We start from the raw sequence: 13,604 nt of genomic DNA on the forward strand, positions 1-13,604 counted from the left end.
ACTTAGTATTTAAATAGCAATTTTCATCTTCAAAGTAATTGTCCAAACACAAGTAAATTAATTCTTTTAACACCCTGGGGAAGTAACTGAAGTTATTCCAGTCTGGCAGACATTAAATTGAGAAAGACAAGTATCTTACCTACCACAAGCTATTCAGGAAGTCACTGCAAAATCAGTGTTAGAAGACAGTTTTCTATGCTCAGAGATAGATTTTTATGTCATATTTACATATGTTTTGTGGTATTTTGAGTCTTTGTGAAGGAAAACAGAAAAGTGTCTTTCATACCTTGTTCTAATTCTTTGTGTATGAGGATGTTTATAGAGAATGATGCTGCATTTCAGTATTCCTGCTAGGAGCTTCACAAGGAACTTTGCCAAATCTATTTGAAATAACCTAAACAATGTTTAAGTTATACTCACCGTGTCAAATTCTTTGGAGTGGTCTCAGTACACAAAGAAATGTGGATTACATTGGTTTTGGATCTAGCTTTCAAATCAAGAATTAAACAACAACAACAACAACAGTAATGAAGGTGTGAAGGGTTGCGGAAGCACAGATGCTCTGAAAGCTTGTGTAAACATTCCTAGATGCTTCCATGGTAGCTATTCAGTATTTGTAGCAGAAAGAAATAAAATGAGTCTTCTATACCTTTTTTGACACTTTTAGAAGTTAGCAAGTAAAATTTCCATTTCTTAATAAATATAGGATGCAAAGAAAAAATTCAGGGATAAATTTGAAGTGTATAAAATGCCAGTCAAGAGACGTGTTTTTTTGGGACACACACACACACGACGCTATTTTATTTTTTTAGTTGTGTACTTATACTATGGGAATCTAAGTTACAGAGTATGCAAATGGAGGTAGGAGGTTCAAGTTGGAGAATCAGCTGTTTCATGTTGTGATATGATTGCCTTAAGTGCAATCATATCACAAACTGCAATGTTAGTGAGTGTCAGCTCACTAACAGGCAGAACTATGAGAAGACTGCACATTTTCAGTTTTCATGGAATCACTGAATGGCTTGGGTTGGAAGGGACCTTAAAGATCATCTAGTTCCAACCTCCCTGCCATGGGCAGGGACACCTCCCACTTGACGAGGTTGGCCAAGGTCCCATCCAGCCTGGTCTTGAACACTTCCATGGATGGTGTATCCACAGTTTATCTGGGCAAATTGATCCAGTGCCAGTTCCACAGGACTACTGGTCGTACTGATATTTTATTGGGACTATGCAAACAGAACAATTGTACCATTGAATTCAGTATAAAAATATACACAGTGTAATATATTTCAATGAATTATTTCCTCCTATTATTTAACCAGAACAGTTTATTAATGTGGTCTCCAAGCAGCATGGTCTTGTCCCGTCTTCAGTTTCTATTGTGTTGTCTTGGCAGCACAATGTTCTTCAGTCATCTCTGCTTTGCCTGGGACAAACTGTGTAGATGTCCATTTCAGTCCATTGAATACGATGAAATTTTCAGAGAAAGAGGCAACAGGAAAGGCAAATTAAACAAAAGATAACTGTTTCTTTTGCAGCAAAAGAGTCAGTTCTTGGATTTTTTTTTTTAACATTTTTTTAATTTGCCAGAGTTGCAGCTGTGGAGTTACATAACCAAAGCATCTAGAGCTCAGATGGAAGATGATGCTCAGATGGATGGCAGAGATTTCTTTCAGAGTTCAGACTGTTTTAGGTTATCAGATAGTTCCTCAGTGAAAAACATTCTGTTCTTGCTTTTAAAGACACTTGTATCCTGTAGACTAGAATCATATTTAGCTTTTGATGGAAACTAATTTACAAAACAGTTCTTTAAAACTGGGAATTACTCTGTGGAAAACTCTGCAGCTATGTAGCCCTGAATTGCAGAGGCCTCAGAGCATAATGTTATGGATTACATGAACACCTGTTACAAGTTCAGTTGAGGGAGAGGAGAAACACAGGTATTCGTTCCAAGTGAACTACTCTACTTTACTCTACTCTATCCATTTCATGTAATTTCAAGGAGCCAACATAATTTAATGTAACTTCAGTTTTTTAATGAGCCAAGTAATTTGGGCTAAATTGCTTTGGGCAAGCCAACCAATCTCTTAAACTTGTGAAGAGCACTCAGTGCCTCTCATTCCAAGTATTTTAGTAATGTTAACATTCACATGTGGAGGGAAAAAGAGAGGGGAAACAGCTCCTCTTCAGCATGGGACATGGGAGACCTGAATCCACATGTACATTCCAGATTGCAAAGACAGTACTAGTTCAGTGAAAGAGTTGTGGGGGGGAATCTATTGTTTTTATTTATGGAATTGATTGTACTCTGAGCATGTTAGCCAGTAAGCAAACCAGGTCCTTCTACTAAAAACAAACAAACAAAAAAATTAGAAAACAACAACAAAACAACAAAAACATGTACCTCTTGTCTTTAAATTCCTGGGAAATCACTTTTCTTTCTTTTCCACCTGGGTGTTCTTTCTTTTTTCCTCCCGCTGGTGAGCACCTCTTCTGCGTTGATAAAAATTGTGCTTCAAACGTGCTATCTCATGTACAATTTCATTTTTCTGTCTTACGTACACTTGACGTTTTCTAATTTAAAATAATTAGAAAGTACCTTAAGCTTTTCTGTTCCCATTTGACTTCAGTTTCTCAGTGTTTATTAATCTTAATCACTTCTGATTGCCTTTCCATGTGCAGCCAGGGGCATCTGTTAGTATGAATGAAGCATTATTCATGTTTTTCTGCTTTTAAAAATTTATTTGTATGGTTGAGATGACTGAGAATAAAAGAACTGTAAAGCAAACTTAAGTTACGGAGCTCATCCATGAACAATGTTTACAGTGCCCTGGATAGGCAAATGAAGAAGAGGGGACACCTTTTGGAGCTAGTGTGTTAAGTGAGAATAGAGCAGCCTCCAGTGCCCGAAGGAGACAAGCTGTGGCAGCACCTCCAGTTTGTGTTACAAGTTGCTGATCTCAGTCTTGTTGCATGGCAACTGCTTTTTTGTAGCTCAGAGAATAAAGCCCTCATTAGTGTAAAGTAGATGATTTTTTTTTTTTTTTTTCTGATGATGTGAGAACGGAAACACTCCTAGGAAGCTGCATGAGTCTACTGCTTGTAAGGAACAATCCTTTACAAGATTTAGAGCTGCCCAGTGAAAGTAGAGAGCAAACAGGAGTATCTAAGATGTTAAACCCAGATACAGATAAAAATATTGTGAATTGCACAGTAGCAATTTTATCTGTCTTTTCTATCTTGGTAGTATTACGATGCATACAATATATTAAGATTTCCCCAAACGATTAAACAGTAAACTGTTAGCACTGAGATGTATAATTACTTTTTATAACCTCCATTTATCTCTTAGTACTTCATCATGTATCAGTTATGATATTACAGTAGGAAGGAAATAAAAATCTGAAATTCATTTATAGTCTGAAAGCATAATTCAGTGCATTTCCTGACATCTTTAAACATGCTATCTGACTTCTTCAAGATATGACCACAGAACCACATTTCACTATGTGCAAGTTATAAGATATACATTCCAAATTACCATTGGATAGCAAGGGAGCCGGGTATGTTTATTACAAAATTAATGCATAAGCTTCAGGTGTTTTGTGACTAGTTTGCCAGTTCACGATGACTGAAGTTATTTCCTTTTTTAGAGGACTTAATTTTGATAATTGCCACGGTCCACCAACATTTAACTAAGCTAATTGATATATATAGCTAACTAAGCTGTATTTTGCACATTTATACTGTCAATTTTGATTGGACGTGCTTTGAAATCTTCAGAGGTCTTGTATGTATGTATGATACTGCTCCACACAGCACAGTCCGTAAATATGTTCTGTATTTGGACAAAATCATGAAAGAGAGCCTTGAGGGAATTCTGACGGTTTGGGGGTTTGATTTTATTTTTAAATGAATGGATCAAATACAGCAATAGAATTGTTATACAAGAAGTATTTGGCCTTCACAAGTGTAATACATATTCATGGTAATTGATGCATTATGCCTACAACTGCTTTGAAACATTTAGAAAATACTTCAAAAATTACTTGTTTCTTATCTGACTTTCGGTTCTAAAAATAAGCATGGAAACTCTGGCACTTCAGAAAATATATTACTTTACAAAAAAAAGGATTTTTTGAGAAACAGGCTTCAGATTTTCAAATAGCTTTAGCTTATTTTGTGGTTTTCCTAAGCTTCTGTACATCTGCAAGAAATGAGGCAAATACTCTGCTTCTGACTAGCTGTGCACAGCTGTTGTTGTACAGGTATTAATATGGCTCCACAGTCAAGTTGGTATTAATGTGGTAATTCCTATATTATGCAAACAAGCTTGAAGCAGTCATACTCAGCACTGTATGCGTGCCTAATAGTATGGGAATGCCTGCCCATTCGTTAAAAAAATTAAAATATATTTAATTCATGCAACTTGCAACGTAATGCAGTATTCACTTTTAAGGTGGGGAATTGTGTCCCAGCTGAGGTGGGAGGCATTCATCTACACAACTGAAGGTTAGAATCTGAAATGAAGTGAAACCAATGGAACTACCTAGATGAGATTTGAGTAAGGTAGTTGTTACTAAAACTTTGTTTCAGAAATATGGCTCGTTTTGTGGAAGCTCTTAAATGTGTACCTTTGTTGCATTTGTCATTTAAAATGTAAAGTGATAGTCTGAATCAGGGATTAGAATAAATGGACAAATTGACTGTGGGGCAGACAATACCTGTGATTCTATTCCTGTTTTGATGAAATGTACTGAAATAAATAGCTTGGCACTGTGGGTATACGATATTGTGAATGGGAAGTGCAAGCCAACCCTGAAAGAGGGAGGTATCTCTGGCAATGTGTTTGTACCCCTTCTTTTAGGCCAGTCCTAGCACGCATGTGGCTGTGTGGTAAACAATGTCAACTCAGAACTAACCTAGCTAAAAGGAAGAACATTATTTTAAATCTTTGTCAGTTCATGAAGTTCCATATAAAAGCATGGGAGTATTCATGCTCGAAAAAAGGAAAGATAGGAATGTACAGCCAAGGTGCAGAATGATGAGAACCTGTTTTGTTTTTCCATGATCTGTGCTGCTGTGTATTTAAATCAAGTCAGCTGTGCAACTGATTGTCCAGTTGTGCATTTTAATTGCAAAATTAGCCTTCTTCATGTGTTTGATAATTAAAATGAATATGGCTGCCACATCGTTGTCTCTTTATGCTTTTGTATGTGCTGACAGTAAACACTTTTTCTGTGGTGTCTGTAGTGCATGGCCCTGTTGTTTAAGCATTCTTGATGCCTACTGTACATTAAAGAATATGGAGGATAAGGAAAACTTGAAATAGACGTGAATAAGGAACAGCAGGTGGCCATAACCAGAAAGAATGAAAATTTTTCTGCCAGGCACTGGTTGTATTGTGCAAATGCACAAGTACTGGACAGTCTGCTTAATTAACAGGTCTTTCTGATTTCCTTAGTCACCCTTTTAGAAATGGGTTCATTTCCTATTTATGTCACTTTTCCATACTTTTTTTTTTTTTTTTTTTTTCCTGGAAGTTAATATATCACAGTTTCTGAGTAGAGAAAATTAAGCAATTCAGCAATTTTTTAAGGTTCTGTATAAAAATTAACACAGTGAGAAAGTGATGATTCTTGGATGTGAAGAATAAGGTGAACAATACCATTGTTTTTCCATGAGGCTTACAGCTAACTTAAGGCTTAAGTTATATTGAAGAGGGAGTAGGTAAAAGGAATGGAGAATTTATTGATATGATTATCGTATATCTAAAAAAGCAATTTTCACTAGCCTTTATCCTTAGAAGGCTGTAAAAATCATTGGATATCAATGTACACTGACAATATGGGTTCATCTGTACTGTACTTTTTTGGCAGTCTTCCAGCTGATAGCCCAGTATCACATCCCACTCCCTTGGGATCAGCCAACCTGTGTACCTCTTTGCTGTGTGTGGTGCTGGGGTAAGAGTGTCCAGGTGTCATGTCCTTGCTTTAATTTTGATGGATAATTGGAATCAGACTATTTGTAGTGAAATGCCCAGCACTAGCCAAGTGTACTTGGTATATCTACATGTTAATACTTCATTAGGTGTCAACCTGGAGCTCTGTAGAGAATATAGGTATCTTCTAGGGAAAAGATGCAGAAAACTTTATTGCAAAATTATGCAGTTGATGTTTTTGAGTGTCTGCTGAAGGCACGACTGAGCTATGCTGTAAAAAGATTATCTGAAATTCTCTTCCAAGACCAGTGAGCATAAGACTAAAGCGGTGCTTGGGCTACCAGCCCAGCAACATGCCTATCTATAATTTATCATGGTACTAAATCTGAAGTTGTGAGTGAGGCCACCTACTGTTAGTGCAGTCAGAGACTTGGAAGCTGGCTTGGGTTTTAATGATGGAGAATCACCTGGGAAACTGACAGTTGTGCGGAGTTATATGCTGAAGGATGAAGAACACGAAGTCTGTATGAACACTCAATGAGCTGGTCCCTGAATGTCAGAGTCCTCCCCAGTACATATTTCTGTGATGTGTTAGGTTTAGTTTTATTATAAGGAAGCAGCATGGCATGCTGTGATGTGGATGTTGAGTGCTAGAACTCATCTGGTATTGTGGTTTTCTGTTTCTGGGTGCCCATTAGTTGTTGACATGCTGAGAACACATGTTCGTGGTACGTTATTGATTTCTTCATTCTGTCCTTCCTGGCATAACTAAAATGACTGCTGTGTGGAGGGAACATGTGCAGGAAGTTTTCAGAGCTGTCTTCTTGTTGTGTGGATGGATACTGCATGGTAATGGGTACTGCCTAAGCCTCTTTCCTTCTGTAGACCCTTGTCTCCATTTCATTTGTGCTGTCTTCTGCTGCAGTGATGCCTTTAATTCCACTCGAACAAAATGACAACTTTGCAGGAAAATGTCTGAAAACAGCACTGTCACAGCAAGAATTTAGTTTATTACATTTATGTATATGTTAATGTGTTAATGTATGACAATTGCTCCTTTCTCTTACATATAGAGAGAGACACATCTTTGAAATCTGAGGGTGATTTTCCCTCAAAATCAAAGGTGATGAGCCCCTATCCTGAAAGTAGTGATGTAAGGAGGGACTTGGGACATTTTAACAGCGATGATTTTAAGACAATCTCTCAGTAAATCTGTCTTGCAAGTCTCAGTAAAGTGCTTTTCATTATTCTCTCAGGTATATATATTCCCTCCATTGTAACTCAAAGCAGATGTTGAATGTACTTCAATGTCCAGACTAGTTGTGAAACATTACTCTTCTAAATAGCTGTTTCATTGTCACATTATAAGGTGTTAGGCAAGAAGTAAACTGGGTTTATGATCCAGTTGTCCCTGAAAAGCCTTCCATAGCCAGAGGGCTGCTGACTTCCTTGCATAGGGAGTGGAAGGCTAGCACCTGACGTGTGCAGAAGGGATTGATCGAAGACAGATCATCTGTTCTATTTGTTACATTAAAAATATGCAAGTTCCTAAAGACTGCGGTATTGGGAATCTGTTTAGACACTGCACATTAATTTCAGAGAATCTCCAACTGTAAACAAATGAGTCAAGCAAGAAATGTGTGCACATTTAGACATCTGGTGTAAGGGGTGGGTGGAATACAATGTCCATTTGACACGTTATCCTACTTCAAACTGCTGCTGTTTTTACTTTCTGACCTATATCTTGTAACCTACATATAAATCTTGACTTTAATTGTAAATAAACCAAACTTAGTTCAAACAAAGATTCTTAAGTAGCTTTGCTTATTGGAAATATAAAAAATGGCCACACAGAATTTGTAGTATACATAATTGGTAAGAAAAATTTCTCATCAGTAGTTGTTTTTCTGTTTTCTTCTGAACAATGTTGGTTTCTATTCAATTCTCCTTTCAAATCAGGCTGCTTTTTCCTTGATGAAAAATGCTGTACTGGAAAGCGGTTGCTGTTTTCTGATTGGTTTGGGAAATTGATATTTCAATTCAGCATCCTGCTTGAAAGATACACATTGATTTCCTAAGAAATGTACAGCACAAAGATGCATGCTATCCTCTGACAGTACTCCTTGGTGCTTCTGTTTTGCAAGAGAATATTTTAACATTCAGGAACTGTTAACCTAACATAAAGAGTGGATGCTTCTGGGATTCTCTCACCTAATTAATATCTGGTCCAAATACCAACAAGCCATATTTTTTTCATGTATATAAAAAGACTTATTGACCCATGGGAATTGAATGCACACCCTAGAGATTTGAACACTGGGTGAATATGAAAGTGATGTATTTCTACAGGTAATTGAGAAGACAATAGAAGAAACAGCAGCAATTTTAAAGACTTATTCAGAAAGTTATAGAACTTGTGATTCTTGTTTAGAATAAATGGACTTACATTCAGTCTTATTCACTGTATTGCAAAAAGCAGAAACACAAACTAGTATGACCATGTTTCCTTTCTGGTTGGTATTCTTTTAATTAGCAGTGTATCAAAGAGCCAAACAAATCCAAACACATTTTTAGAAATTTCACAGATCCCTCTTCTTCTACAAGGGTTTTTTGACTGAGAGCTCTGCGGTTAGAAATCTCTGTCAGTTCCTGAGAAATCTCTGTCAGTTCCTAAATCTTATCGGTGCCTCCGGTTACAGTGGTGCTGTGTTCCTTCTCTCTCAGTAGCAAATCTAATGACTGTGTTTAGTTGATGAATACCTTTCTCATCTATCTGTTACAGTATGGTTTTTAGCTCTTGCCTTGCAATATGTAAGGCAAGATGTAATCTGTGCCATCACTTCTCCTGCCAATGCAGCCAAAAAGAAATTGTCCCTTCCACTGTCTTTTCCAATTCACTTTTCTCTAAGGAATGTGCATTTTTTCATTCTGCTCTAAGGAAAAAAAAAGGGAAAAAGTTGAGGTCAGTAACTTCAGTACTGTGCAAAATACAGAGCTCTGAAACTGCTGAATAGATTGTGGGTTTCGCTTCCTGCAGCTTTCAGTCTGATTGCTTGCTGGCTACATTAGGACATGTTGATGTTGTGTCTGTATAATTGCAGCTTGGATGTTCTGCTTTTTTGGAAGGAAAAAAAAACAAGATCAGTGTTTGTGTGGGAAATGTGCGTTACGTAGAAAAAATAGAACAATGGAAAATGGGAAGCAACCAAGCAAACTTTTTAGCATGGAGGGTTGATCATTCTTGGTCTGTGCTCTGCAGCTGGAGTTAGGCCCTATGATAAGTATGTGATGCTAATGCTAATTTTCAGCTACTTACTAACACCTAACTTAATATTACATAAACTTGTGGTGGTTTTGTTCTTGTTCTTTCTCCTTTAAGCAATTGAGTAATCATTTAACTACTTCTGAAGTGGCAGAGAAATGCTGTGGAAGCTGAGAAAATTCACAGCAAAAACAACTCTAGTGAGCTAATGCAAGAGAACTGAAGATAAATTTGGGCATAACTGATCAGGGCCCAAATACAGAGCTGAACACAAACCTGCTTAGCTGTGCTGAAACTTAAGCATGATGTGGACTATGAATTCCAAGTGACCTGGGACATCTCCAGAATGATAAAATTGTGTTTTTATAGTTCTAGCCCCGTATTATGTCCCTGCTATTATGTACAGCCACCTACACCTTCCCCCCCTCCCCCCCCCCCCCCCCCATAGTTATTGCAGCATAAATTTCTCTATTTTTTCTTACAGGGAAAGGAAGGAGAACTGTTTTTTTTTTTTTCTTTTTCTTTTTTTTTTCTTTTCAAACTTAGACTCTGCTATATGACAATATATTTTTTATTCCTCTTTCTTAATAATAGCTCTTGTAGTATAAATGCATTATGTGCAGTTGAGCTTTCTAAAGGGGGGGTGGGTGAGAAGGGAGAACTTTGTAGCTGCCTAACTGTGGGGATAATTAGGAAGGTGTAGGCACTACAGGGGATATTCGTGCTGTCTGAAGAAGGTATTTTATGTTACCAGTGCAGCAGGGATTCCAGACCTACTTGCTTTTAGTGAGCACCACACAGGGAGCAAAGGCACACAGTGCAGGTGTTTAAGTTATTTGTCTGCAGTTAGATGAATGAATTTCTTCCTAAGATTCAAAAACCAGCAGTTATTTAAAACAGTTATTTGTCTTCTGGCAAAATAAATAAACAAAAAGCACAACAAAACTCTAATATACTATCATTAGTGAAACTTTAATGTTTGTAGATGGAGGAGAATGCAGCTGGATTATGATCACAAAATCTTGGAGCTGTTTGATTCCCATTCCTCACAGCATTCCTTTCAAGTTTATTTTGGCAACATGAAATTTAGTTCTGACTTCTCTACCTTATTTCTTCTCAAATCTTGAATCTTTTTATTGCCTGAAATAGTTCTCACCAAGAAATGCTAGTGAGACCTCCAGGATTTTAAAAGGGGTATTCCTGAATTTTCTGCATTATTTACAATAAAATTTGGGAAGTTTTTCCTTTTTTATGATTTTCCTGACCAATATTGTTGTGGAGATTTTGTGTTTATTTACCTTCCAAACCTCATAATGTATAGAATTTTTCAGCTCCACAATAGAACTATGGATACTTTTTTATCACTGCCCTACAGTGATAAGATAATCAGTCAAGAGTGGATTGATGTTTTTTCTGGAATTTATTCTTTCCAAAGATATTCATTTGTAAAAACAGCCTCTGAAATATATCTGCCATACACAGTATTTCTGTCATGGCTTTGCTGTAGGCAGTTTCCTACTGGTGTGGTATAACGTCATACCCATAGAAGAATCAGCTAAAGGTAAAATGCAGAATGTTTGTATTTTTGATTGTCTCCTATGGAGTGCAAAAGCTCCCCTGTGAAGAATGCAGATTTCTGTGATGAACTGATAGAACTATGAATATTATTGGATAACAAATACAAAGCTCCTGAATTCTAAATCTTCCATTGCTTGTCTGGCACATTTATTTATTTCGTTTTTAATTGCGATACGCTGAACCAGAAGCAAAACTTAGAAACAATAAATACTCAGTGACACAAGAAGCAATCTTGGTTGATGTATCTGTGTTCTTTTACCAGAATCTGGTTCTGCAATTACTGCTTCCTGTATTGGTTTGGGAAACTCTACAACGCCTCCACCTGGGCAAGCAGGAAAACCAGTACCAGGATACAACGGTAAGACTGTGCTAAAAGTATGCTGCTAGAAAAAGATATTGCTTATATTCCTGCGTAAGCGTGCTTTAATCTAAGACTTCATAGGGAAAGCAAATTACAGTCTTGCTAACACATTTTCCTCCTCCTTGTAATAGGAAGCTGCCTTTTTTTGTGTTGTGGAATGTGACTGTGCTTAAGAAATTCAGGGTAATTCTCCAAAACGTTGAGAAACTACTCCTACTTTTGTTATATAAAAGGGCTACCACATACTTATAAACTGGAAATAACAAAGATATGAAAAAAATACTGTGCTTTAAGGCTTTATCCACAATTGCACAGAATTAAATGAGAAGCGGCAGTAAAACTGTATTGGCACAGCGGGAGGAAAAATGTTAGTCATAACCATCAACAGAAGAGGAAATGATAACTAGACAAATAATTGCTGCTGTAACTTGCACTTTGAATGTTTTTCATACCTGTATTTTCAATTTTCAGAGCCTAAATAGTTTTGTTTTGGAAGATGTACATCAAATAACTGTGTCTCAGAGACTTATTGATTAGATTTTCTTCTGGTGCTACAGTTTTGTATGAGAAGTATCCTGAAGTGCACAAAGGGAATTCTTAGTGTGACATCTGTGTCTTCCACTAATGAACTAACAAGCAACCTGGCAAGGATATGAACCCTTCCCCTTCCCCTTCCCCTTCCCCTTCCCCTTCCCCTTCCCCTTCCCCTTCCCCTTCCCCTTCCCCTTCCCCTTCCCCTTCCCCTTCCCCTTCCCCTTCCCCTTCCCCTTCCCCTTCCCCTTCCCCTTCCCCTTCCCCTTCCCCTTCCCCTTCCCCTTCCCCGTTGATGTTAAGCACATTATCTTTGAGTACTTGTAGAGCATTTTTATTTCCAGATCGGAAAATGGTAGGTTATGAACCAGCAGTAAAGGGAGAGCGCTCATTGTCTGGAAGCTATTTGTTTGTAGAGGGTACAGCTACAGATTAAGAATGCAAAAATATTTTCATACTTAGGAAGCCTGATCTTAACACAGGTCTAAAGAGTTACTTGAAGTCCAAATAATAATTACATTTCTTAAAGATCAAACTGTTCTCAGAAAAGGTTCTCACATTCTTGGGCAGAAAAAGCTTAGCTATTTTTTCTCCTAATAGATGGAAGAAATGGAAATGAACATTAAAGAAAATACGTGCAGCTGTTCTGGGTTCTAGCACTTACAGAATGAAGACGAACATTAGTTTAAAAACAGCATTAAAACCAAGCTGTGAAGTTCGTCTACAATTGTAGTAAATAGGGAAGAATGGAAAAAGGTATGACACATGCTAGAAAATGTCCTGCCCCAAAATATATGAGTAGCAAGAATATAAAAATTACACTTGAATTTTCTGAAACATGGCACTGAGTGTAAGTAAGGAATTCCTTCAAACAGAACAGAGGAAATATCTTAAACATGCAATAAGAAAAGAAAAATAAAATGAACACTGAAATACACTAAAGATTTAGGAAAGAACTGTACCTTTTTTGCTTATTGGTTTGAGGCCAATTATGTCCTGTAATGCAGCCATTCAATAAGTAGTGGATCTTCTGAAATTACTCTGTGCAGACAGCTGTCTTGCTGTCACCCACATCTGTTTTGATGTTTTGGCTGCTGTTACTGTATTAATTAGAAGAGTTCCTTATGCCTTATGCATTAGAAGTTAGATTTTGTATTCTTAGATTATACAACTGGTAGTGATTTTTGGACATTGCTAAAGTTTTGTTTTATTTATGCTATGATGTAAATAGAAAGTTAAAAAGTCTACTTAAGTAGACTTCTTTCCTGTCATACTGCTGAAATAAATTTATTTCTTTGAATCTTTTTAGATAATTTCATTGCATTGTTCACAAACTGAAGCAAGTCCTACATTTAGAAGTACTATCAGTTCATCAGTAATTCAGGAATATGCAGTGTAGTAACCACCTTCCCCTGATTTTTGTATATTGAAATACTCTGCTTGCAAGGAGAATAAATGCTGGAATTCCTACCCTAATAAAATAAACTGTTTACATTTTACTTTAATATAGTAAAATCAGGAAAAATAAGCTGGGGGTAAGGGAAACACTGAAAGATACAGGTGAGTGGGTCTTTGTCTTTCTGTGTTCTAAGTCTAAATTCTCCAAATATAACATTACCATCTTCTCACAACATCTAAAAAGATAAAAGATCCCAAGTCACTGAATTGTAAAACCGGTGTGGTTGACTTGCCTGTGTCTGTGTGGTGAGCTGTTGCTTTCAGCAGGCTCTTCAGTCACTTAAAAAATATAATTCTCTGTGAAGGAGTGGTTTCATCCAGAACTAGTAAATTACAGACTTTTCTGTTCTTTGGACAAAAAATATATGATATTACTCATAAGACTCTTAGCGGGGTTTTAGTGAGAAGTCTATCCTCCTCTTTTCCCCATTTCCTCTGTAACTTTTTAATACAGAATGTAAGATTATTTGTAT

At 37.0% G+C, this 13,604-nt stretch overlaps 1 protein-coding gene across 2 annotated transcripts in view; it reads left to right on the forward strand.

Annotated features, from left to right (window-relative positions):
- ACSS3 (acyl-CoA synthetase short chain family member 3) overlaps positions 1–13,604 on the forward strand; it is a 66,041-nt gene that overhangs the window by 38,272 nt on the left and 14,165 nt on the right. For both annotated transcript variants that reach the window (XM_084507253.1, XM_084507254.1), the window contains one exon: positions 11,044–11,139. In XM_084507253.1, the coding sequence (XP_084363379.1) occupies positions 11,044–11,139 (96 nt within the window). The remainder of the gene's footprint in view (positions 1–11,043; positions 11,140–13,604) is intronic.

The sequence above is a fragment of the Aythya ferina genome, assembly GCF_964211825.1.
Source record: "Aythya ferina genome assembly, chromosome: 1".
NCBI classification, from domain to species: domain Eukaryota; kingdom Metazoa; phylum Chordata; class Aves; order Anseriformes; family Anatidae; genus Aythya; species Aythya ferina.